At 44.9% G+C, this 27,426-nt stretch overlaps 1 protein-coding gene across 1 annotated transcript; it reads right to left on the reverse strand.

The window, feature by feature from the left end:
* Positions 1–382: 382 nt before the first annotated feature.
* Positions 383–27,356, reverse strand: LOC140128286 (NXPE family member 3-like). The gene is made up of 6 exons (XM_072149867.1): positions 27,104–27,356; positions 17,583–18,098; positions 9,865–10,085; positions 9,368–9,438; positions 2,611–2,826; positions 383–2,011 (listed from the first exon to the last, which is right to left on the reverse strand). The coding sequence occupies exons 2-6, from the start codon at positions 18,066–18,068 to the stop codon at positions 1,479–1,481; spliced, it is 1,527 nt and encodes a 508-aa protein (XP_072005968.1). The 5' UTR covers positions 18,069–18,098; positions 27,104–27,356; the 3' UTR covers positions 383–1,478.
* Positions 27,357–27,426: the final 70 nt, after the last annotated feature.

Here is a 27,426-nt window from a genome sequence, read left to right on the forward strand (position 1 = left end):
AATCTTCCCCCATGTATGTATCTGATCACATGAAATCAAGGCAGCAAAAGGTGGCACTGTTTTTCATTTTCCACCTTGGGATACATACAATGGGTAAATTTTTAAAATGTTAGTAGGTAAAGGACCTTAGATATCATCACTGTGAACATATAAGTGCTGAATGGTAAGAAGGAGGCATGGTAGGGAGCTGCTGGACTCGCGGAGCCCGGCAGGACACACCCCTCAGACTCGCTGCTTGATCCGGCTGTATGTCAGGTAAGATAACAAAATTTATTTCATAGGGATGTGCGGGTAAAGTTTTTATCATTTAGTTACTGGGGCTCTATAGGAACCTGTCACTAGCTGTATTTGTGAAAAATGTGGTGAGAGGTTCCCTTTAAGAATAAACTAGCGCACATGGCAGTTTTTGGCTGGATCTGCCTTCACTGAACATGACCTCACCACTTCTGCAGTAAGACCTTAGGCCTATCCCCTTTATTATAGATACAGAGAACAATTCCAGACTTGGAAGTTTTGTTTGTATTGGGTTTTTCTTTTGGTATTTCAATATAGTATTAGAATTGTATGGAATGAAAATATAGAAAATGGTAACAAAATGGAGTTGTAGCCTCCAAGAGAAGTCTTGTCTCAGATGAAGCCACAAGCTGGACCCTAAATTCTTCAGATCAAATTGTCCAAGACGTATGTAAGGGGATCTTTTGTAGGATTGGTCTTTTGTATAACTATTAGTAGTAGTAGTGGGGTACACTGATTGTTAGAAGACCACCTATTTATTAAGCCCATCACCATTTTGGCCAAAATCTCAAGCTATGGCCACCTCTTGGCAGAAGGACCTTTTTCAATCTCTGAAGTTAACAAACTCTTAGCACATCTGTTGTCACTTATGGACATGTCTGGTTTCAAGTCTCAGACTTCCTTCTTCTGCTGTGGTCCAAGACCTCATACTATCTATGTAGTAGTGTCCTCAGGAATGATAGGGATAGCAGCCTATATAACGGGAAATCACCCCTGGTCAAGGGATCATCTGTAGCAATCACTGGCCTCGCTTATTGGCTGTTGTGACCTCCGACACTTCTAGTCAATATTAGTGAAGAGGCAACAGAAGCAAAGTAGGAACCAGTGGCCTTAGAAGATGAAGAACAGTTTGTAATGTATTCCTTATCTCTGCCTTGGTCTCTTGTCTATTTGATTTTATACTTTATCAGATATGTATCTGTCTCAACACTAAAGCCTGACTTTGCTCCTGATGTCAACCTTGACTCTACACCTCGTACTTGTGGCTCTTGTCCGTTTCGTGATTTCTGGCTATTTTTGACTGTTAGATACTTGACTGTAAGTCTGAAGGCATCTCAAGACTCTGCTCCTACCTTGATGCTTGTATGCAACCCCTGGTCCTATCAAAGACCACACAAGGTTTCAGAATTGCTCCTATTAAAATATAGGACGTTTTGGCTATTATTAGATAAGTAAAATGTCTCCTATTTTGGACATATATAAGACAACATAAGGTCCACCTCGTTCTTGATGACCGGGGGTCCTGGGTGGATGTTGTCAGGAAGATAGTGGCAGGATGTCATGTCCCAGACGTCTAGGATGATCACCGCCATATCCTTGAAGGCCGCCCTCAGTAAAATGTCCAGCTGAAGAGACAACCAGTCACTGCCGTATATTGACTTATAACCGGTATTGGCAGATTTTATGATGACCGTCGTCTGAGGGCTGCGGAAAAGCAAATCTAAGATTGCCTGGCGGACCTTCTCCAGCCGCTCTAAGTAATATCTCACAGGATAGGTGGTAAAGTGTGCCCAAAGGGTCAGTACAATCACCGTGTGAGGTCCTCCACCAATCCCAGCCAAGTGACTGGCTTCATAGTGGAGGTCAGATATCATGGTCTTGCTGGTCCTCAAAGGTAACCCATGGGCGCGCCACCGCATGACCAGACCGGCATCAGCATCTACGGCTATCAGAGGTCCTGACTGGTAGTTCACATGCAGGTCTATCCTCTTGAGGCCTAAAAAAAGAATGAAATTACTGAATAGATATATTACACATAGACTTAGGCCTTAGAATGATCTAGAAACGCAGACTAGAAATAACGGTATCTTAGTTCTTTGGTGTGATTTAAAATGATGACTATTAGTGATGAGTAAACGCATTAAAATACGGGTTTGGCCAAGTTTGGGCAAAAACTAATTTTAAATCCCTGTTCGGGACTGTCCCAGCTATTTAAATGCCTCTGGCACCCTTGCCATGGCAATAAAGAGTTAACGTGCACATTTGGTGGCAGCACCGTTCACGGGTGTTAACGACAGGTGGGGGGTTTCAGCTGATCGGAGGCCCGAACTTCTAATGAAGTTTGGGGTCGAGTACGGGAGACTCGTACCTCTAAATTTGGGTATGAAACCTGAACTTTGCAGTTCAGGTCCATTTATCACCAATCACAATCCATTTCATGGGGATACCAATGGTGGACAAGTCTGACCTTCCATGCAGACAGACATATACTAACGACAGGCTTCTCTAATGTTGGGCGCAAAAAAGATTTAAGAAAATAGAAAGTTCATTACATAGAAGAATTGTCTCATCCCACATCTGAGGATGTCTTCTTACTTGGTATAAATCTCTCCAGATACTCGAACCATTGGCGTAGCGTTGAGTCTCCGAACATGTGGATGTCTTTTCCTTTAAGGCAAGTAAGAGCATCCACAGGCTGATCAAAGTGTAGGCCCAAGCAGGTGAGAGATGTCCACCTGTCACCATAGTAGAAGCCGGAGGGCTGCCGAGGTTCCTGGCCACGTCCACAGGATGAGAGATTAGAGGTCAGTCCTATGTGACAAATGATGAGAAACAAACGATCATGTCCTTATTATTGCAGAAGAGTAAACAAAACAGTGTCCTAAAAATCATATAGAACAGGCTTGACGATCCAGCGATTGCATTCTGTAGATCCATAGCCTCGGGGTCTGGACTAAGATTACAACTATATTCTTCTCTGAGCCTCAACATTCCTTACTGTGGGCCAAAAGCCACTGAAGGCCTGAGGCCTACTAGAGTCAGACATGGACATGATGATGTTAATATACCTGCCTGTATCATGCGGAAGAGCCACGTGTCCACAGATATGGAGAAATATGGGGTGACTTTTAGTGGAAATTACAGTTGCCGTCTACCCACAGTGACTTGGGGGGGGGCACTATGTGGGCAGCTGTGTCATTTTTGGGACACTTTATTGACTTCAGTTGTTTCAGTTTTATTTCTGTAGCACCAAATAATGCACTGTAGCAGGGCAGGTATATCAGGTACCAGGATGACAGCCCTGCTATGGCACCTAGATGGGGATCTGGTAGGGAAGGTCAGAAAAATGATGTCATAGTATCCGGGGCTAAATGGAGAAGATGAAGAAATTGATCAAGCAGCACATTATACCAGAATTCACAGAATCCTGTCCGATAAAGGATAGAAATAGTGGATGGGGCTGCAGTCTGCCTGGTGTCATCTCCATCAGTAACAACAGTGATTTGCGACCTGACAGAGCTGAGGTACTGGCAAAACGCGAGTCGAGGCATTCCCATTCATTTTCTCTACAGGTAGTGTCCCTGTCTGTACGGTCCATTATTTATTACTTCTTTTATGTAGTCTATATTCTAGGACATTGGGCTTCCTTATTATATTTTATACTATCCTTGATGTAGCTTTATGGTTATGTAAAATTTGAAAACTATGGGGCACACATACTTACCCGCCCCGTTGACGCTGCCCGTCCGGGATGTCCGCCGAGGATTCGGAGCTGCCGTGATTCACTAAGATTGTGCATCCAATTTCCTGTATGTGTCGCTTCCCTCGCTGAGGTCTGCCGGAGTTCACCTTCTTCTTCCTGGTGCTGATCTTGCGACACAATTTCATTTTTAACCGGTTAAGGACCGGGCCCTTTCGCATTTTTTCATTTCCAATTTTCACTCCCCACCTTCAAAAATCTATAACTTTTTTATTTTTACACGTAAAAAGCTATGCGACGGCTTGTTTTTTGCGTAACAAATTGCACTTCATAGTGATCATATTGAATATTCCCTGCCATGTACTGGGAAGCGGGAAAAAAATTCCACATGCAGTGAAAATGGTGAAAAAACGCATTTGCGCCGTATTCTTGTGGGCTTAGATTTTACAGCTTTCACTTCACGCAACAAATGACAGGTCTACTTTATTCTTTGGGTCAATACGATTACAGGGATACCAAATTTGTATAGTTTTTATAATGTTTTCATACATTTACAAAAATTAAAACCTCATGTACAAAAAATTTTTTTTATTTTGCCGTCTTCTTGCGCTCATAACTTTTTTATACTTCGTTGTACGGAGTTGTGGGAGGTGTCAACTTTTGCGACTTTTGATGATCTTTTCAATGATATTATTTTTAGGACTGTACGACATTTTGTTCACTTTTTATAGAATTTTTAATTTTTTTTTAAATGGCAAAAAAGTGCCAGTTTCGACTTTGGGCGCTATTTTCCGTTACGGGGTTAAACGCAGTGAAAAACTGTTATTATATTTTGATAGATCGGGCATTTTCGGACGCGGTGATACCTAATGTATTTTTACTATTTTTCAGACTCCCTAGGGTACTTTAACCCTAGGGTGTCTGCACGATCCTATCATATACTGCCATACTACAGTATGGCAGTATATGGGGATTTTACTACTCATACATTACCGGTAAGCCTTTGCTGCAATATGCAGCAGAGACTTACCGGCTATGGAAAATACACGGTGGGCGGTCACGAACCAGTTAAATTCCGCGGTTTGTCCGAATCTGTCAGGTTGTCCGACGGCCACATGCCCCGATTTGTGTCGCATGACAGCCGGCGCCAATGCGCCACAATCCGGTCGGCAACCCAGGGCAATTCAGCGCAAAGCGGAAAAAATCAGGAAACCCGGCGGAAATGCGTCTGACGGACCCTTAGTAAATGTGCCCCAATATCTGTTGGTCTTGTTTTTGATACCATTCATCCATTTAGGGTTCCTCTAGCGAGAAACACCTTTTTTCTGTGTCAAGTTTTTAGGTTCCGGTTTTGCAAACCTGACTGAACCCCAAATCTTTGGGGATCCGCTCATCCCTACCCTTTGAGCCACGTTCATGCTGAACTTATTGGGGCACATTTACTTACCCGTCCCGATCCCCGAGGTGCGTTCTCCGACGAGGATTCGGAGCTGCCTCGATTCACTAAGATTGTGCGTCCAATTTCCTGCATGTGTCGCTTCCCCGCTCAGGTCTGCCAGAGTTCACCATCTTCTTCCCGGTGCATGTAAGTGCTTGACCTTGCGACACAATTTTGAATGTTACAACCCACGCTTCATCCGAATCAGTTGGGCAGTTAAATGTGGCGCAAAGCGGAAAAAGTCGTGAAACCTGACGAAAATGCGGTCCGCGGACCCTTAGTAAATGTGCCCCAATGTATCCAACCCATCCAGGATCTTTTGTGGTGCATAGAAAAAAAAATAACACCTCCTGAGCTGGACCACCAAAAACTGTACTACGGTAGTAATGTTTCTTCTTCCACAAGCAGGGTTAGCTGGTATACAGAGAGTTAACCGTGTTCGATTGTCCCAAAACTTGGCACACACCTCAAAACTCTAAGTGTCCAGATCGGCATCTGGTGGACTCCTGAAGCCTGAAACCTTGGCTTGGGCATGTGTTTAAAATTCTAGAGCAGCAAGATTAACCCACTGTATACCAGCAAATCCTTTTTGTGGAAGGTAGGTAGAAGACACACAATGAGGGTCATTTACTAAGGGCCCAATTCGCGTTTTCCTGACGTGTTACCCGAATATTTCCGATTTGCGCAGATTTTCCCCGAATTGCCCCGGGATTTTGACTCACGCGATCGGATTGTGGCGCATCGGCGCTGGCATGCACGCAACGGAAATCAGAGGGCGTGGCCAAACGAAAAACCGATGGATTCGGAAAAAACGCCGCATTTAAAACAAAAAATGTGCTGCGGAGCTTGCACTTACCTTCACTCAGCCCGGCTCGGTGAACTTCAGCGCGTTCCGGGGAACTTCAGCGCAGCAGCGCCATCTGGTGGACGTCGGAGGAACTACCTTAATAAATCCCGGCCGGACCCGAATCCAGTGCAGAGAACGCGCCGCTGGATCGCAAATGGACCGGGTAAATCTGCCCCAATGTTTCATCTGGGATACAGGTACTTGTTTAGTGTCCACAAGGCATTGGGATGCAGGGAATACCAGGGAAGATATCGGTTACAGGCAGTCCCTGGGTTACGTACAAGATATGTTCCTTGGGTTTGTACTTGAATTTGTATGTAAGTCGAAACTGTATATTTTATAGTTGTAGATCCAGACAAAAAAAAATGTTTTTGCCCCAGTGACAATTGGATTTTCTAATTGTTTTTGCTGTAATGAGACCAAGGATTATCAATAAAGCTTCATTACAGACACCTTACAGCCGATCATTGCAGCCTGGGACTATAGTAACATCCAGAGAGGTCACCAGAGGTCACAGTGGGCAGAGGGGGCACAGGGGTCCGTCTGTAACTAGGTTTGTCTGTAAGTTGGGTGTCCTTAAGTAGGGGACCACCTGTGTAAGGGAAATGTTGCCCGATAGCAGGTACTCAGTTAAGCAGTGGTGCTGTGGCTTTTTCACCATGGGTAAGCTGGAGCAGCTTGTTGCTGTGGTAGGATTTGGTTGACTTGTTGGTTCTTAGTTCTGTTACTGCTGGTCAAAACCTGGCAGCAATCAGTAGGAGCTGCTGGAGCTGAGGTCTCATAAGGTGAGTTCTGGCAAGACTGAGGATGGGACATACAGTAAATATAAGATGGATATGAATATACAAAAGTTCAGGAACTTGTGCATCTTCTTCTCTGGAGTCTTGGGGTGGCATTTAGCAGCAGTGTCTCCCGAATTGTAGAAGGTCAAGAAGTTGATCGGTCCTTCTGAATAGAGATGTTTAACCTTGGAGCTTTCTTAGTAAAAAGAGAATGTGGTTGGTTTTGGGGGGAAAGGTAGTGATGCTTGCTCTCCGGGAGCCTAGGGGGCTGCGCTCCTGCTAAGCATGGGCTTCAAGGTCGTTAACAATTATGCCTTGATTCATCGTTACAGCACATTTTGAGTTTTATGTCAAGTTTCTATCCAGAATCTTGTGACCTTGAGGAATAACAAGAAGCCAAAGAATGAACCCGACTGGTGAGGGTGACATAACTAGGCTTGAGGGCAGTAGGCAGAGGTAATACAAAAATCTGAATATTTACGATGAAGTTTTAAAGTTCGAGAACTCATATCCATTAATTTGCCTTCCTAGGAAGGGATCACATCCAAATTTTCAAGGTTGTGGTGACCTGACAAGATCACTGTTCTGTGCATTGATGTGCATTGTTTGGAGGCGTGGGAAATCTACCGCTACCCTTCTCCTGTGAGATGGATGAGATCAGGTCACCCATTCAGCCATTGTCCTTGCATCTTTGCTGATAGTGAAAAGAGCGTGATGTTTAATCAGGAGAATGAAGGGTAGGAAGAAGGACAAGAGACACATGCTTTGTCAACTGAGGTCCCAAAAAAGACACCAAAAGTATGGGGGTTCAGTGAGTCTTTGGCCCCTGGAAATGTCCTGTAGAGTAATCTCTACACCAAGCTTGAGAAATGTCAATTTCACTAGCGGAGTCTTTCTCGGCTACATTTTCTCTGACAGAGGTCTCCAGATGGATCCAGACAAACTGTCTGCTGTTCTACAATGGCCGTGACCGGAGGGTAAAAGTGCCATACAGAGGTTCCTGAGCTTTGCGAACTATTACCTGCATTTCTCCACTCTGGTGTCCCCCATCGTGGCGCTCACCAAGGAGGGCGCCAATAAGCGGGGCCTATGGTCTGCAGCAGCTGAAGAAGCCTTCTCAAGGTTGAAATCCGCATTTGCCTCAGCCCCCAGTTCTCACTAGGCCTGATACAGAAAAGCCCTTTCATCTGGAAGTTGATGTGTCCTCTGTAGGTGCAGGGGTGGGGCTGACCCAGAAAGGGCCTTGCAGCTTTTTCTCTAAAACTTTTTTCTCTGCAGAGAGGAATTACTCCATAGGAGATGGAGAACTTCTGGCCATCAAACTTGCCTTGGAATGGAGCTCACAATCCGGTCTGCGTATATACAGTTAATAAAAATCTCCTGCATCTCCAGACAGCCCAACATCTCAATCCTAGACAATCCCGCTGGTCACTCTTCTTCTCACGTTTCAGCCTTCTGATCCACTTCCAACCTGCGGAGATGAACACCAAAGCTGATTCAGTACCTTCACCTTGGCTGCCACAGCAGATAAGTCGCGCCTGTGGAACGACCTGGTGGTACCACACCGCATCAAGTCCAACCCGCTTTTCAGCGGGCTCTGGTTAAAACCGGGTACCACTTAGACTCCGGTCCCAGGTGTCGGCTTGTGTCATCGTCCCGGTGGTCCATGGGGTTCACTACCCCAGAAGCCTGACAGCCAGACAATCATGTTCATGCTTGATGGCCATGATATCATCCAGGAGGACTGCAGAACTCCAAGCAATGTCCTTCAAAGATTCCTAACTTTCTGCCCGAATGCATCATATTACTTTCCTGCTCAGCCTTCATCCAACGATTTCTACAGTTTTCAGAACAATTCTTTTAAACAATACATTTTCAAATAATTTTTATAAGGGGGCAAATTGTCCACATGGATCATTGACTCCATGAGATGCTGTTGAGTCTCTTTGGTCATGAAGCTCTAGACCAGCTGAGAGCCGACTCTACATCAGCTTCTGTAGCTGAGCACTGTCACGTCTATCAGTTCTACAGAGCAGCCACGTGGTCCTCTCCATCCTCGTCTATAGATCTCTGCAGGATGGACTTCTCTGCCTCCTAAGGCTTCAGCCTTACACAATGTGGTGCTTCAGCAGGCGACTAAGATCCCTCCCCATAAGATTCCCCCCCCATAAGATCCCTCCCCATAAGTACTGCTTGCTACGTCCCATATGTGTGCTGCCGAACGGACGAAAAAGAAGGAGGAAATTTGCTTACCTTACCGAAATTTCCATTTCTTTTAGTCCGGAAAGAAAAATGATGAAACGTTATTGCTATATACCATACAAGGGTTGTGTGTGTGCTCCGGCCTTATATAGGGGGAGGCAGCCAAGACACTAATTGTTAATTGTCTACTACTGCTTGTTACCTGTTCTCTTCTGAGTTGTACCTAGGGGATAAATCCCATATGTGTGCTGCCTAACGGACGAAAAGAAATGGAAATTTCGGTAAGCAAATTTCTTCCATATTCTTGTACATTGGGGCAGTATTATAGACTTATAATAATATGTTTGTATTATATAATATTAGACTGTAATCCTTGTACTTACCTAGTGAGCTGTTGTCTGAAATGACATTGATTGGAGGTACTGAGCCCGGGATAATCTTATCAGTGACAGAACTGGAAGAGGATAATAAGGAATATTGATTGAGAAATTATGAGAATGGGTATTCGGTTCTACAATTTAGCTTCAAAAACTTCCTTTTGGTCGCTTTGGTTCAAGGAAATATCACAGGCCTTTTATTGATATGACACTGATGCATCTAAAGTAGAGAAATCACTGCACAACATCAGTATTTTTGTGTTTTTGTTTTGTTAAATATTCAATTTAGAAGTTTTCCTAACAATGTATTGTGCTCTGGCTCACGGCAGGGGGTTCTGTGTGGACCCTCACATTCATGTGGACAGGCTTATTTTTTAAAACTTTTATGTATAGTCCTTTTAAGTTTTTGTAGAAGAAAACAAAAAATTTTTTTTTAAAAATCTGTAATAATGACATAGAAGATGTGTAGCCCCTGTCTATGGGGCAGATGCTTCCTCACTCACCGGCTCAGCAGGGAGTCCTCCAGCTTGTTTGTCACTTTGCGGTATCCCCCGAAGGAGTGATAGACCAGGGAGTGACAGGGCAGCCTCTGTGGCCGCACACACTGCCAGGTCCCTCCACTGAGCGGGTCCTTATATGTGCACACGGGATGTCCTGACACCTCCAGGTTACACTGCGTCACCTCACTACTGCCATTAAATTGGAAATATCCATTAAAAAAGACCTAAAAAAAATCACAACATAAAATAAATCGAAGAAGTAAAAAGTAGGACTTTCTACGTGTCATTTTGTAGTTATCATTACCTAATGGGTAAAGACTAGTTTGCTCACCAGCGGCTTCATGTCTCCAACATCCCCCCTCCCCACATACACCTCTACGTAAACTTCTTGTTACGGGTGGTCCTGCGACCCATATCACCCGTGCTCCTCTGCCACCGCCAGTGCACCGCCAGTGCAGCTCACCTGTCCCAGCTCCCGGCTAATTCCCCTCCGCTGTGCGCGTGCTTCCACGACTGCTAGGGTACACGCGCTGCAACTTCTCCAAATTCAAAGGGCCAGTGCGCCATTAATTGGCGCTGGTCATTTCACTAAATTTTATGTAAGTCTGCTTCTTCCTGCAAGCCCCTGCCGGATCTTCGTGCCTAGCGCCCTAGAGAAAGCTTTGTCTATGCCTTGTGCCGTTTCTGTGACCTCCTGCCTGTCCCCGACTAAGAGATTTCCTGCCGTTTCTGGACCTCGACCTCGGCTTCCACTGCGGACAAGTCACGCCTGTGGAACTACCTGGTGGTACCAGGATCCGCAACCTCTAAGCCTGACAGTGAGATCCGGCCATGGATCCCGCCGAGGTTCCGCTTCCCACTCGGCCTACTCTGGCTACCATCGTGGTCCAGCAATCCAGGGAGGTTGCAGCCCAACACGAACAGTTGGAACAGATGACCGCCATGCTGCAGCAGCTGCTAGCCATCCACCAACAACAATAGGTTCTTGAGCCTTCTTCCGTGGCTCCCGCTACCCCGGCTTGTCTTCCTGCCGTTGAACTCAGGCTACGGCTGTCTATGCCCGGCAAGTATGATGGCATTCCCAAAATGTGCAGGGGCTTTATAACCCAGTGCTCCCTGCACATAGAATTCATGCTGTCTCAATTCATCACGGAGCGATCCAAGGTGGCATTCATCATCAGCCTCCTCTCTGGGAAAGCCCTGGCCTGGGCTACTCCGCTTTGGGATAGAGACAACCTTCTCACGGCTAATCTGCATTTCTGGAGCAGTTTCGGTCAGTCTTTGAAGAATCTGCACAGGCCTCTTCTGCTGGGACTGCGCTGTTGAATCTACGCCAGGGGAATTCATCTGTGGGAGAATACGTTGTCTAGTTCCGTACCCTGTCCTTGGAACTCTCCTGGAACGACACGGCCCTGTTCGCAGCTTTCAAAAAGGGACTTTCTTCTCATGTTAAGGATGCTCTGGCCGCTCGGGATCTGCTGTCTGTGCCCTGAGTGGTCTCATCACCTTAGCCACCCGGAATGATGTGCGATTTAGGGAGCGTGCCCAGGAGTTGCGCCTTGAACAACCCCAAGTCCGCCCCCCACAACGTCTCCCTCGCCTGGCTCCTGCTTTCCAAAGACCACTCCAGCCTCCAGTTGTACCATCTGCAGAGGAGCCTTTGGAGGTGGACAGGGCCTAATTGTCACCGCAGGAGAAGACACCAGGGACACCTCTGTCTGTATTGCGCCAGTCCTGAGCACTTCTTGGGGTCTTGTCCTATCCGTCCTCAGCATCCGGGAAATGCCAGCACCTAGGGTTCTTGGGAGAAGCGTCCCTAGCTGTAAGTAAAGCTTCTCCAAGCCTGATGATACCGGTGCTTCTCAGCATTGGCACAAGCACCCAGATCCAGGTCTCTGTTTTCTTGGACTCCGGTTCCGCAGGGAACTTCGTGGATGCCACTCTGGTCTCCCGGCATCACATCCCTGTGGTTCGCCTTGAAAAGCCATTGGTCATCTCTTCTGTCCGTGGCCAAATCCTTTCCGACCCGGTCCTGTACTGCACCAAGCCTCAGTCCTTGCAAGTCGGTGTGCTGCACAAGGAAAGACTGTCTTTATGTGCTACCACGGTCCACGTCCTCCATCCTGTTGGGTATACCATGGTCCAGCTCCATGCACCCGTCCTTGACTGGAAGACGGGGAAGATTATCCGGTGGGGACCTGATTGCCAGTCTCGCTGTGTGAAGATTCCTCATACAGTGTCAGTCCTGGCTTCGTCTGTGGCTCCCAAGGTCCTAGAGGGCCTTCCCGCTTGCTATGAGGACTTTTTTGAAGTTTTCTCGAAGAAGCAAGCCGAGACGTTGCCGCCTCATCGGCCCTACAACTGTCCTGTGGACCTGTTGCCGGGTACGTCTCCTCCGCGGGGTCATGTGTACCTGCTCTCAGTACCAGAAACTGCAGCCATGTCGAAATATATCCAAGAAAATCTGAAGAGGGGATTCATATGCAAGTCCTCCTCTCTGGCTGGTGCAGGATTTTTCTTTGTGACCAAGAAGGACAGGTCACTCCGTCCATGCATAGACTACCGCGTTCTTAACAAGGTCACAGTTAAGAACCGCTATCCGTTGCCGCTGATCACGGAGTTGTTTGACCGTCTTCATGGAGCCAAAATCTTCTCCAAATTGGACCTTCGAGGGGCCTATAATCTCATTCGTATCTGTCAGGGAGGCGAGTGGAAGACCGCTTCTAATACCCATGATGGACACATTGAGTACCTGGTAATGCCGTTTGGACTCTGTAACGCACCTGCCATCTTCCACGAATTTGTTAATGACATCTTTAGAGACTTTCTTTATGTCTGTGTAGTGGTCTATCTGGACAATATCCTGGTATTCTCTCCGGACCTTGAGGCCCACCAAGTCCACGTACGGCAAGTCCTTACTCGTTTAAGGGCCAATCGCCTTTACGCCAAACTTGAAAAGTGTCAATTCCATCAGCGGAGTATTCCATTTCTCGGCAACATCATCTCCAAACAGAGGTCTCCAGATAGATCCTGCAAAGCTGTCTGCGGTTCTTCAGTGGCCCCGACCAGTAGGACTGCGTGCTATACAGCGGTTTCTGGGCTTCGCAAATTACTACTGACAGTTCATCCTGCACTTCTCCTCACTGGTGTCTCCTATTGTGGCGCTCACCAAGAAGGGTGCCAACCCCCGACTCTGGCCTTCATCAGCTGAGGAGGCCTTCACGAACTTAAAGTCTGTGTATGTTTCTGCTCCAGTTCTGGTGCGTCCCCACACAGAGAAGCCTTTCCATCTGGAAGTAGATGCTTCCTCTGTAGGGGCCGGTGCAGTGCTCATGCAGAAGGGTCCCAAAGGCCGAACCGTCACCTGTGGATTTTTCTCCAAGACTTTCTCCTCCTCAGAGAGAAATTATTCTATAGGGGACCCAGAACTGATGGCGATTAAGCTCGCTTTAGAAGAATGGTGATACTTCCTGAAGGGAGCTGGGCTTCTTGTCAGCATTTATACGGACCATAAGAACCTTCTCTATCTCCAGACTCAATCCATGTCAAGCTCGCTGCTCACTCTACTTCGATTTCCTTATTCATTTCCGCCCGGCCGAGAAGAACATCAAAGCAGACACCCTCTCTCGTGCCTCGGATGTCATTGGGGAGGAACCGTCTCCTCGGCATGTCATCCCTCCTGATCGACTGGTACTGGCCACGTCTGTGGATCTTCGTCAACTACCTTCTGGCAAGACCTGCTGTACCTGCTCTACGGAGAAGGATTCTGTCTTGGGGACATTGTTCGCGTGTGGCTGGGCATCCTGGGGTGCAGCACTCTCTCGCCCTTATTTCCCGGTTCTACAGGATGCCAGATCTGGCCAAGGATGTTTGGGACTTTGTGGGTTCCTGTGCTTCCTGTGCCCAGAATAAGCCGTCACGTCTCAAGCCTGCTGGTCTTCTTCTAACGTTGCCGATACCCAACTGCCCGTGGACTCACGTGTCACAGACCTGCCCCCTTCATCAGGCAACATCGTCATCTGGGTGGTAACCGACCGTTTTCTGAAAAAGTCTCATTTTGTTCCTCTGCCAGGTCTGCCGACTGCTCCACACTTCGCTCCTTTGCCGTCTGCCCTGACCTGTTTCCACGTCTCCGACTCCAATCCTGTGCTGCCTGTCCTGACCTCCTGCCTGTCCCCCACTACGAGATTGCCTGCCGTTTCTGCACCTCGACCTCGGCTGCCACTGCGGACAAGTCACGCCTGTGGAACGACCTGGTGGTACCACACCGCAGCAAGTCCAACACGCTTCGCGGCGGGCTCTGGTAAAAACCGGGTACCACTTAGACTCCGGTCCCTGGTAGTGGCTTGTGTCATCGTTTGCAGTGGTTCAGAGGATCCACAACCTCTAAGCCTGACACTTCTAAAATTTTCAAAAATTCCTATACATATTATTATACATATATTCTTAGGGGACAGTATTATAGCAGTTATATTCTTGTACATAGGGGGCAGTATTATAGTAGTTATATTCTTGTACATAGGGGGCAGTATTATAGTAGTTATATTCTTGTACATAGGGGGCAGTATTATAGTAGTTATATTCTTGTACATAGGGGGCAGTATTATAGTAGTTATATTCTTGTACATAGGGGGCAGTATTATAGTAGTTATATTCTTGTACATAGGGGGCAATATTATAGTAGTTATATTCTTGTACATAGGGGCAGTATTATAGTAGTTATATTCTTGTACATAGGGGCAGTATTATAGTAGTTATATTCTTGTACATAGGGGGCAGTATTATAGTAGTTATATTCTTGTACATAGGGGGCAGTATTATAGTAGTTATATTCTTGTACATAGGGGGCAGTATTATAGTAGTTATATTCTTGTACATAGGGGCAGTATTATAGTAGTTATATTCCTGTACATAGGGGACAGTATTATAGTAGTTATATTCCTGTACATAGGGAGCAGTATTATAGTAGTTATATTCTTGTACATAGGGGGCAGTATTATAGTAGTTATATTCTTGTACATAGGGGGAAGTATTATAGTAGTTATATCCCTGTACATAGGAGGCAATATTATAGTAGTTATATTCTTGTACATAGGGGCAGTATTATAGTAGTTATATTCTTGTACATAAGGAGGCAGTATTATAGTAGTTATATTCTTGTACATAGGGGGCAGTATTATAGTAGTTATATTCTTGTACATAGGGGGCAGAATTATAGTAGTTATATTCTTGTACATAGGGGGTAGTATTATAGTAGTTATATTCCTGTACATAGGGGGCAGTATTATAGTAGTTATATTCTTGTACATAGGGGGTAGTATTATAGTAGTTATATTCTTGTACATAGGGGGCAGTATTATAGTAGTTATATTCCTGTACATGGGGGGCAGTATTATAGTAGTTATATTCTTGTACATAGGGGGCAGTATTATAGTAGTTATATTCTTGTACATAGGGGGCAGTATTATAGTAGTTATATTCCTGTACATAGGGGCAGTATTATAGTAGTGATATTCCTGTACATAGGGGCAGTATTATAGTAGTGATATTCTTGTACATAGGGGGCAGTATTATAGTAGTGATATTCTTGTACATAGGGGGCAGTATTATAGTAGTTATATTCTTGTACATAGGGGCAGTATTATAGTAGTTATATTCTTGTACATAGGGGGCAGTATTATAGTAGTTATATTCCTGTACATAGGGGCAGTATTATAGTAGTGATATTCCTGTACATAGGGGGCAGTATTATAGTAGTTATAGTCTTGTACATAGGGGGCAGTATTATAGTAGTTATATTCTTGTACATAGGGGGCAGTATTATAGTAGTTATATTCCTGTACATAGGGGGCAGTATTATAGTAGTTATAGTCTTGTACATAGGGGGCAGTATTATAGTAGTTATATTCCTGTACATAGGGGGCAGTATTATAGTAGTTATATTCCTGTACATAGGGGGCAGTATTATAGTAGTTATATTCTTGTACATAGGGGGCAGTATTATAGTAGTTATAGTCTTGTACATAGGGGGCAGTATTATAGTAGTTATATCCTTGTACATAGGGGGCAGTATTATAGTAGTTATATTCTTGTACATAGGTGGCAGTATTATAGGAGTTATAGTCTTGTACATAGGGGGCAGTATTATAGTAGTTATATTCCTGTACATAGGAGGCAGTATTATAGGAGTTATAGTCTTGTACATAGGGGGCAGTATTATAGTAGTTATATTCTTGTACATAGGGGATAGTATTATAGTAGTTATATTCTTGTACATAGGGGACAGTATTATAGTAGTTATATTCCTGTACATAGGGGGCAGTATTATAGTAGTTATATTCTTGTACATAGGGGGCAGTATTATAGTAGTTATATTCCTGTACATAGGAGGCAGTATTATAGGAGTTATATTCTTGTACATAGGGGGCAGTATTATAGTAGTTATATTCTTGTACATAGAGGGCAGTATTATAGTAGTTATATTCTTGTACATAGGGGGTAGTACTATAGTAGTAATATTCTTGTACATAGTGGGCAGTATTATAGGAGTTATATTCTTGTACATAGGGGGCAGTATTATAGTAGTTATATTCTTGTACATAGGGGGCAGTATTATAGTAGTTATATTCCTGTACATAGGGGCAGTATTATAGCAGTTATATTCCTGTACATAGGGGGCAGTATTATAGTAGTTATATTCCTGTACATAGGGGACAGTATTATAGTAGTTATATTCCTGTACATAGGGGGCAGTATTATAGTAGTTATATTCCTGTACATAGGGGACAGTATTATAGTAGTTATATTCTTGTACATAGGGGGCAGTATTATAGTAGTTATATTCTTGTACATAGGGGGCAGTATTATAGTAGTTATATTCTTGTACATAGGGGACAGTATTATAGTAGTTATATTCCTGTACATAGGGGGCAGTATTATAGTAGTTATATTCCTGTACATAGGGGGCAGTATTATAGTAGTTATATTCCTGTACATAGGGGACAGTATTATAGTAGTTATATTCTTGTACATAGGGGGCAGTATTATAGTAGTTATATTCTTGTACATAGGGGGCATTATTATAGTAGTTATATTCTTGTACATAGGGGGCAGCATTATAGTAGTTATATTCCTGTACATAGGGGGCAGTATTATAGTAGTTATATTCCTGTACATAGGGGGCAGTATTATAGTAGTTATATTCCTGTACATAGGGGGCAGTATTATAGTAGTTATATTCCTGTACATAGGGGGAAGTATTATAGTAGTTATATTCCTATACATAGGAGGCAGTATTATAGTAGTTATATTCCTATACATAGGAGGCAGTATTATAGTAGTTATATTCCTGTACATAAGGGGCAGTATTATAGTAGTTATATTCCTGTACATAAGGGGCAGTATTATAGTAGTTATATTCTTGTACATAGGGGGCAGTATTATAGTAGTTATATTCTTGTACATAGGGGGCAGTATTATAGTAGTTATATTCCTATACATAGGGGGCAGTATTATAGTAGTTATATTCTTGTACATAGGGGGCAGTATTATAGTAGTTATAGTCTTGTACATAGGGGGCAGTATTATAGTAGTTATATTCTTGTACATAGGGGGCAGTATTATAGTAGTTACATTCCTGTACATAGGGGGCAGTATTATAGTAGTTATATTCTTGTATCTCTTTGTGTCCACCCCTGTTGTCTAGGATGTTTGTCTTTTACCTTTTCTGGAGAATCTTCACGTTTCTTCTTCAGGACATCTACAGCTTCACTGGAATGAATAAGTCTGATCTGTACTTGAGTTTCTCCTGACCACGGAAGAAGGAATGTTGCCAAGTATGTTCCATTATTATAGTCCTCCACGTGTCCAGTCACTCCAGCTTTCTGTGCTGGTGAGAGAAGTTTGGCCCGAAAGAAATCTCCACCGTATTTCTTTTGTTTCCCATTGTGATCCCGAGCTGTGACAATCACTTCCACTTTTCCCCCAATCTTATAAACTTTCTGTGGACTAAGTAAATAGTAATCACTGTTTGAGGGGCTGGTGGAGAAGTTATAGTGGTGGACAGGAGACGGGGGCGCCGGCCAATCAATTAACTTTAATAACTCCTCAAAATCTGCATTGACCGTGCTCGGAGAGATGGTTGTGGTGTGGGGGGTGCTCATAGGAGGACTGTGCTTCTTAGGAGCTGGGGGTTTATAATCCTCCATTAAATTTATAGGTAGAAACCTAAAAACAAACTAAAAGCAGTATAAATTACAATATAATAAAAATCTGTAAAATAATTTTTAACATTGCTATTAAACATACATTTATAGGGAAGATTTAGGCTCAGAAATGGAAAGCAATGTGTGATCCAAGGCATCGACAGGCTTACACAGGGTTTCCTCACGAATAATGCTACAGGAGAAGTCAAACTTTCCTTCTATATTTCTCTAGTGATCATTGAAGACAGGGGAGATGGCAGAAAACATCTACAGCAGTCAACAGTCCAGGAACACAGCCGCGCATGCGCATATACCGTACATTCTTTGGTCCCGCTACGACTTATGTGTACAGGGGTTCTAGAATGTACTATCTAACATTCCGAATATCCGGGATGTTAAAATTGCATCCTTAATATTTATCGCAGATTATATACTCATCACAGTCAGACAGCCCTATATTTCGCTATAGGATACAATGATAATAATAGGAATGTACTTACCCCTCCCATACATACAAATCCCCATAGCACGGCCACCCACTTGTGCTTTGTGCTCATGATGTGTATGCATGGAGCGGCCCGGGTATCGGAGTGTCCCACAGCACGGAGAGACGTCAGATAAACATTACGGAATATGACAGTAAGTCACGTAAGGAACAAAGGGCATCTGGTACAACAACGTGTAGAGGAGGAAGATGTAAAGCAGTAGGTGACTGCGGAGATTAATGGGTGATCATCGGCTGTGTAGAGGTCACCACTGACACAGATGATTGGATACAGACAGGACCTGCCCCCGCGGTACATAGAAGGCCATGGCGCCCCCTTAACACTAAACTCTACTCCTTTGTGTCACACAGAGGGTGCACCTCACCATGCATCTATGAAGGGGGTGTTAAGGGGGCTTCCTAATTGTGGGGGAGGTGTGTGGGGCATGCTTACTGTAGGTTAGAGCACATGGGGGCGCTAATATTGTGCAGGGTACCATCTGTATGTGTCTTTATTACTGTGAGGGGCACCAGGGGCTCTGCAGGTTTGGACTGTATAGGCAGGGACTGGATTAGAGGTAATGTGAGTAAGGTGCATATCACATACTATGTCTATACATTAACGCAGAGGTATTTATTACCCTCATTATGTTATAAAATACCGTAATACGATATGCAGTATAATCACTGGCATGTTTTCCTATGTAGAGTACACATATTTTTTTATAATATTGCTTTGAGCCTGATGAAGGGTTAATCACAACTAAAATTAGCATATTGTTCCCCACGCTCTACTGCATGATCAATGACCAATGGAGTGATGTCCAATTCCTTGTGTCTATGTTTGGGTAGTTATTTACAAAAAAGGCTTTTTGCAGCCTCACTGAGACCCATTGGTCAATTAAAACTTCACTTTTATTTCTTATTTCTAAAAGATCTCAATAGTTAACCTACTGGAAGGGTAATTTTGTGAGGACAATTCCCTGTGATTGTTAAAAGTTAAGCAGTACCAATGTGGCAATTATCTTGTGTGAAATTATGATATTTATCGTGTTTTGACGACTCAAAGGGGAAGGCACACTGAGGTATAGGTATTGTGAGGATTTATCCCCAATAATACCACTAGATGTCAGTCTTGTACACTGTACCACTTGACTCAATAAACCTGAGGTTGCAACATTGTTGTATTCATTAATAGGATCGTTTCGAATAGTCAATTGTCGAAGACCATATTTAGGTACAAGCGTCAATCCTATATTCTGTTTAGTCCTATTGACAGTTATTGCCACTGTCAACGAACTGAATATATATTACTCAATGTTTGCCTTCTCTGGAATAAAACTATGTCTCAATTCCTAGACTTCTACCTTCCCAGTCATCATTCATTCACTCATTTTTAAATTCAAACACACACTTGCCACTTTGCCTGCTGGCTAAAAACTAGATTCACACTAACGCCCCCCCGACATGTTTCGCCACATACGTGGCGTCCTCAGGGGTGCCGGGGCTAGAGTGTGCTCGTAACTGCTCAGCTCCGAACTATAACACTTCCGTTTTTTTCGTCATGGTGACGTTCCCCTCATCATTAGCCAATAACCTACGCTGTTACGAATAGGCGAATGGAGAGCCGCCATATCGGAGACAATTTCTCAAATTTGAGAGAATAAATATGATACAAATTGTGATCTAAACGATAGACGAACAACAAGTGTCGAAAATCCCCTCCAATAAATAAACAGTACAGTACAAAGTAGAGACTAATAACTTACCAACAATAAAAATCTGAAATCAACTCTAAGTCTTCACGCATGCGCCTTTTAGATTGAAAAGAATCATGATATCCTTTCAATACATGCGTATCTGTATGGGAAAGAATCCAAGTCCTCGCGCATGCATCTCATAGATTGAACAAATCATGACATCTTTTCAGCGCATGCGTGTCTATACTTACCCGATTCTCTATTCACAACTGCACTTGCGCATGCGTGATCTACGGACATTCAGAGCCAAATAGATCTCATTGGTTGACGCTGAAGTCGAGCCCATCGGAGAGAGACAATATCCACGAATGGGATACCTCCGATATGGCGGCTCTCCATTCGCCTATTCGTAACAGCGTAGGTTATTGGCTAATGATGAGGGGAACGTCACCATGACGAAACAAACGGAAGTGTTATAGTTCGGAGCTGAGCAGTTACGAGCACACTCTAGCCCCGGCACCCCTGAGGACGCCACGTATGTGGCGAAACATGTCGGGGGGGGCGTTAGTGTGAATCTAGTTTTTAGCCAGCAGGCAAAGTGGCAAGTGTGTGTTTGAATTTAAAAATGAGTGAATGAATGATGACTGGGAAGGTAGAAGTCTAGGAATTGAGACATAGTTTTATTCCAGAGAAGGCAAACATTGAGTATATATATTCAGTTCATTGACAGTGGCAATAACTGTCAATAGGACTAAACAGAATATAGGATTGACGCTTGTACCTAAATATGGTCTTCGACAATTGACTATTCGAAACGATCCTATTAATGAATACAACAATGTTGCAACCTCAGGTTTATTGAGTCAAGTGGTACAGTGTACAAGACTGACATCTAGTGGTATTATTGGGGATAAATCCTCACAATACCTATACCTCAGTGTGCCTTCCCCTTTGAGTCGTCAAAACACGATAAATATCATAATTTCACACAAGATAATTGCCACATTGGTACTGCTTAACTTTTAACAATCACAGGGAATTGTCCTCACAAAATTACCCTTCCAGTAGGTTAACTATTGAGATCTTTTATAAATAAGAAATAAAAGTGAAGTTTTAATTGACCAATGGGTCTCAGTGAGGCTGCAAAAAGCCTTTTTTGTAAATAAGTGTGTAAATTGGACCCAGTCAAATACAAGTGTCCACATCTTTTGGTTTATGTTTGGGTAGGACGTGGTCAGTCTGCCTGGAACGAGCACCCGAACCCCCTGAATTATTAGGACAAATGCTACCCATGCAATGGTAGTCCACCAGGGCCTGATCACAGTGTGGGGGTGGCTGGATTCTATGGTACCTGAGTAGTTGACTTGTAGTGCAGCCTAGCACCAGAACATGTCACCATGTATTGGTCCAGGAGCACAGGCCTTCTCCACACCTGTCAGAGCCAGGGAGGGGATGCAAGAAGAGGGAGATTCCACGATTAGATAAGGGATCTCCCTGGGCAACTACCGGTGTGTGTGGTAATAGATCCCCTGGCAGATAGTGAAGGGGAGGCCCATGATGTTAGTGGCAGCCAGGGATCCCACTTTATAACAAAACTCAGAGTCTCTTTAATGGCAAACAGTGTCCACACAGCAGGTAACAGGCTCTTCCTTCCTGCAGGCACACACAAGGCAGTGGATTGGTTGGCTGTTGCGATGATTCCGCGGTGGAGCAATAATTTAGGAATACCTCAAATGGTCAGAGGGCTGGATGTGACAGCAATCTCTGCAGCAGTAGTAGAGATGTATCTCTTGGAAGAAAGCTCAAGAAAAAAGCATAAAGCTTGGAATGAGCTCCAATTTATAGATCCTTTCACAGCCCATTCCTTCCATTCTGAAGGAAAGATATGCAACGTTTCAACATAACATAAATATCTTATTTAAACGACTAATTATCAACCCATGGGAACAGCTTTAAAGGGGTCAGAAGGTAGCATGGGAGAGGTGGCCAAACCGTCTCCAGGCAACCAGGAAACTAACCAGAGATAAACTTAGTAATGACCCATCCTGCGGGACATTACACCCAAATATGAATTAGATGGCAAAACCACTAAAGGCACCTGGGGGCCCATTTTACCCATTAAAGGGAAACAGCGCTGTGATTGTCACAAATCATGGTAATTAGGAGTTATATAGCTGTATTAAGAGCTATCCCTAAAATGTCTGGTGGAGATCTGGACTGAGTTGCAGGTCTCTACATCTTGGACTTGTCTCTGTTCTTTGACAGCTGACCCATCTACATCGTAATGCAACATGGGTGGACCCAGGATGTTTCTTTAGACTGAACTCTTTAGACTTTAGTGTGTTGTATAAGTGGGTGGTATTTAACCCCAGTGTGGGGGGTCTCAGAATTCGCCAAAGGTCACTTCGTTTTGGATAAGTCTCAATCCTGTGACACAAGTGGGTCAAGAGATGCAAGAGCTTGAAAGACGCAAGTCGTCAGGCATATGGGATAAGTCTAGATGCACAGGTTCATGGTTGCAATGTGGGCATCGGGGTCAGGAAACCCACATACATAAAGTGTGGAGTCTAGGAACCCTTTTCATCTAGAAACCTTATCATACCAATGAACTGCAGAAATTCTGGGAGCCCCACAGGGGCAGGCTCCAGCTCTCTTGTACGCTGGAGCTGTCAGCAGACCCTCTGGGGCCAATCAGTGACCTCAGTAGGTCCCATGACCCCAAAAAGTTCTGGCTCACATGGGAATGCCAGTACCTTTAACTAGACCACTTCACATGGGAATTTACAGTACCTTTAACAAGACCACTGCAGCACAGACATATCGAGGGGGACGTATTAAGCCAAGTTTCCCATTTATCAAAGCTTTTAGACCTGTTTTTTTACACTTTTCTGACTTGTCCGACTAAGGGGGCATGGCCTGTGAAAAAAGGGCGTGTTAGCGCGTACGCCAAATATTTTTAGACTTTACTTTAGATACATTGTTACATCTCCCTCATTGGGGCAAATTTACTTACCCGGCCCATTCGCGATCCAGCGGCGCGTTCTCTGCTCTGGATTCGTGTCCGGCCGGGATTTAAGAAGGTAGTTCCTCCGCCGTCCACCAGGTGGCGCTGCTGCGCTGAAAGTCATTTCATCGCGCCGGAATGCACCACCTCGGACCAGGTGAAGGTAAGCGCTCCCCAAGCGACACTTTTTCGGTTTTTAAATGCGGCGGTTTTTCCGAATACGTCGGGTTTTCGTTCGGCCACGCCCCCGATTTCCGTCGCACGCATGCCGGCGTCGATGCGCCACAATCCGATCGCGTGCGCCACAATCCCGGGGCAATTCAGGTACAATCGGCGCAAATCGGAAATATTCGGGTAACACGTCGGGAAAACGCGAATCGGGCCCTTAGTAAATGACCCCCATTATGTCTTCAAAGCTTTTGGTGTACAGATGAAGAAAAATCTCTAAAAATTATGGCAAAACAAATAATAATAAGAAAATATTTAAAGAGAGCCCCAACCCTCAATCCTGTGAGAATAATTATCCTTAAAGGGAACCTGTCACCAGGGACCTCATTTTCACTATAGACAGGTTGCAGAAGCCCATTACAGCTGCAGTGCAAATATGTCTTTCTGCCTTTTCTAAGCATTTGCATTACAATATAATTGTGTGTTATAACTTACCTTGCACCCTGACAAAATCCTGGGGTAGTCATAGGGGCTGGACTTTGGTTTGCATGCATTTCAAAAAACAACATGTGACTTGTCTGTGTTACTCAATCCTCAGAGCTTTGCCCCCACCTTTGTGCTCCTGTCTAGCTCCACCTCCGGCTTCTTCTCAGAGGTCACAGCCTGGTCAGCTGACATCCGTGGGGGAGGAACAGAGCTGTACAGGAGCATTAAGATGGAGACAGCCTGCAGCTCAGACAAGTCACATGTTGTTTTTTTACAAACCAAAGTCCAACCCCTGTGACTACCCCAGTATTTTGTCAGGATGCAAGAGTAAGTTATAACACACAATTATAAAGTAATGCAAATGCTTAGAAAAGGCAGAGCGGCAATTTTGCACTGCAGGTGTCATGGGCTTTTACAATGTCTTTAGTGAAAATGAGCTCCCTGGTGACAGGTTCCCTTTAATAGGAGAACCCCTTTAAGTATTGTCTGTCTGTCTGCTATTACAGGTTAAAGTTCTACTTTTGTTTGTGTTTTTAACATTCCATAGTGATAAAGATGTAGACGCCAACATAACAAAGGCAAAGAGGTGAACAACAAGTCCCAGCACAGCCATTTATAGTCACTGGAGACCCGCGGACACCACTGATGTCCGTCATATGAGGGATCAGATCCAGTGCTACCCATATTTCTGGGGTTCTGTATCTTTCTCTAGGTGTGAACCAGGATGAATAGATGAGGGACACACCCAGGGGTCGTTGTTGCTGTCACAGACAGTTGGATGAGCCCTTTGAGTCCAATGTTATTACCGAGTGTCCTTGATGTCCTGCCCTGGTACAATAGCATTGCCCAAATTTTTTTTAGACAATACATTAATTTTGACCCAAATTAGTCGCAAATTACGAAAAACTCCACAAAGTTTGATACACAATTATACCTGAGTATGAGGATCCCCCATATGTGGTGGTGACTGCTGGATGGGCGCACGGCCGGGCATAGAGCGGAAGGAGCGCCATTCACAGCAGATCTGTATAGATAAAAGTGAAGGAAACACACAGCTGACCCGAGACGACCACAAGTGGTCTATGACTTACTTTTTGATCTCTTCGTAACAGATGTGGAAAATATCGCAATTTTGTGATTTTTTTTTTTAACGTCGTTCCCTGTACAGATTCAGTGATGCCCAATATGTAGTGTTTTTTTTTGGTGATTCTCACTTTTTATGTTGTATTTTTTCTATTGTTATGTTTTTACATGGGAAGGGGCACTAGGGGACTTTTATTCTGTTTTAATAATGGTTTTATTTGCACTTAAAAAAAAAAAAAAAGTAAATATTTTTTGTTTTATTTTGTCCCTGGGTGGGACATGAACAAGTGATCATGTGTTCATTGTAATACAGGCGGTCCCCATGTTATGTACGAGATCAGTTCTGTAGGTTTATTCTTAATTTGAGTTTGTATGTAAGTCGGAACTGTAGATTTTATTATTGTAACTCCAGACAATTTTGTTTTTTGGTCTCTGTGACAATTGGATTTTAAAAATGTTGGATTGTCATAAGAATCAGGATTAACACTAAAGCTTCATTACAGACACCTGTGATAACTGTTATAGCTGATCATTGTAACCTGGGGATAAAATACAGTAAATTACCAACATCCAGAGGTTCGTTTGTAACTAGGGGTTGTCTGTAAGTTGGGTGTTCTTAAGTAGGGTACCGTCTGTATACTGCAATTCTAATGTATTGCAGCATATTACATAGTCAGTCAGCGCATCCCGCATAGAGTCGGCGCATCCCGCATAGAGTCGGCGCATCCCGCATAGAGTCGGCGCATCCCGCATAGAGTCGGCGCATCCCGCATAGAGTCGGCGCATCCCGCATAGAGTCGGCGCATCCCGCATAGAGCCGGCGCATCCCGCATAGAGCCGGCGCATCCCGCATAGAGCCGGCGCATCCCGCATAGAGCCGGCGCATCCCGCATAGAGCCGGCGCATCCCGCATAGAGCCGGCGCATCCCGCATAGAGCCGGCGCATCCCGCATAGAGCCGGCGCATCCCGCATAGAGCCGGCGCATCCCGCATAGAGCCGGCGCATCCCGCATAGAGCCGGCGCATCCCGCATAGAGCCGGCGCATCCCGCATAGAGCCGGCGCATCCCGCATAGAGTCGGCGCATCCCGCATAGAGTCGGCGCATCCCGCATAGAGTCGGCGCATCCCGCATAGAGTCAGCGCATCCCGCATAGAGTCAGCGCATCCCGCATAGTCAGCCAGCGCATCCCGCATAGTCAGCCAGCGCATCCCGCATAGTCAGCCAGCGCATCCCGCATAGAGTCAGCGCATCCCGCATAGTCAGCCAGCGCATCCCGCATAGTCAGCCAGCGCATCCCGCATAGTCAGCCAGCGCATCCCGCATAGAGTCAGCGCATCCCGCATAGAGTCAGCGCATCCCGCATAGAGTCAGCGCATCCCGCATAGAGTCAGCGCATCCCGCATAGAGTCAGCGCATCCCGCATAGTCAGCCAGCGCATCCCGCATAGTCAGCCAGCGCATCCCGCATAGAGTCAGCGCATCCCGCATAGAGTCAGCGCATCCCGCATAGAGTCAGCGCATCCCGCATAGAGTCAGCGCATCCCGCATAGAGTCAGCGCATCCCGCATAGAGTCAGCGCATCCCGCATAGAGCCAGCGCATCCCGCATAGAGCCAGCGCATCCCGCATAGAGCCAGCGCATCCCGCATAGAGTCAGCGCATCCCGCATAGAGTCAGCGCATCCCGCATAGAGTCAGCGCATCCCGCATAGAGTCAGCGCATCCCGCATAGAGTCAGCGCATCCCGCATAGAGTCAGTGCATCCTGCATAGGCTGACAGCTGCACTATTAGGGCAATGCTGAAAAGGGAGGTATCCAGCAAGATAAAAATATATTAATGAAATAAAACAGGTCAACAGATATGGTGGAACAAATTATATTACGTATTGTACGTCCTTAGTCATAAAAGAAGCTGAAAGGTTCAAAATGATTGGAAACTCCTTTTCCGATTTTCACTGTAACCCTGACCCTGTTGAAAATCTGAATCCCACCTCTGTGTTAACGCAATGTGTGAACACATCCCGTCAGCCATAGGTGTATCCATCTAGCAGAAACATGGGGTGTCAGCTGCATGTGACCCAGACCAGTGTAGGTGCTGATATACCGGTACATACCGATCAGTAAGGCCTCTGTCGCACTCACGTATGCTGGCCCATCCCGGGCATAGAGCTGCACGCTGGAGAGGAGGAGGTACGACTGCGGCTCACCCCTCCCCATGAGGTCCGGCCGTACGTATGGGGAAAGATACAGCATGTTCTATCTTTTTCCTATGCACAGTGCGGTGCACACGTGTGGTCCCATGCTGCGGCTGGGCGCCACGAGGCCTAAACTTGTATCATAGCTACACATTCCCTTTAACGGTTCATTTCACTCCTGGATTTGAATAAAATGGATAAAAATGTTTAGAAAAATAATAGGAGAAACATCTTATAAATGA

The sequence above is a fragment of the Engystomops pustulosus genome, chromosome 4 (assembly GCF_040894005.1).
Source record: "Engystomops pustulosus chromosome 4, aEngPut4.maternal, whole genome shotgun sequence".
NCBI classification, from domain to species: Eukaryota; Metazoa; Chordata; class Amphibia; order Anura; family Leptodactylidae; genus Engystomops; species Engystomops pustulosus.

Excerpts from the sequence above, each read along its gene's own strand:
- LOC140128286 (XM_072149867.1), bottom strand. The coding sequence starts at position 18,068 with ATGGAGGATTATAAACCCCCAGCTCCTAAGAAGCACAGTCCTCCTATG. Across the intron at positions 10,086-17,582 it reads GTGAAGATTCTCCAGAAAAG|GTCTTTTTTAATGGATATTT; the intron begins GTAAAAGACAAA and ends GATTTTTTTTAG. Across the intron at positions 9,439-9,864 it reads GAGGACTCCCTGCTGAGCCG|TTCTGTCACTGATAAGATTA; the intron begins GTGAGTGAGGAA and ends ATCCTCTTCCAG.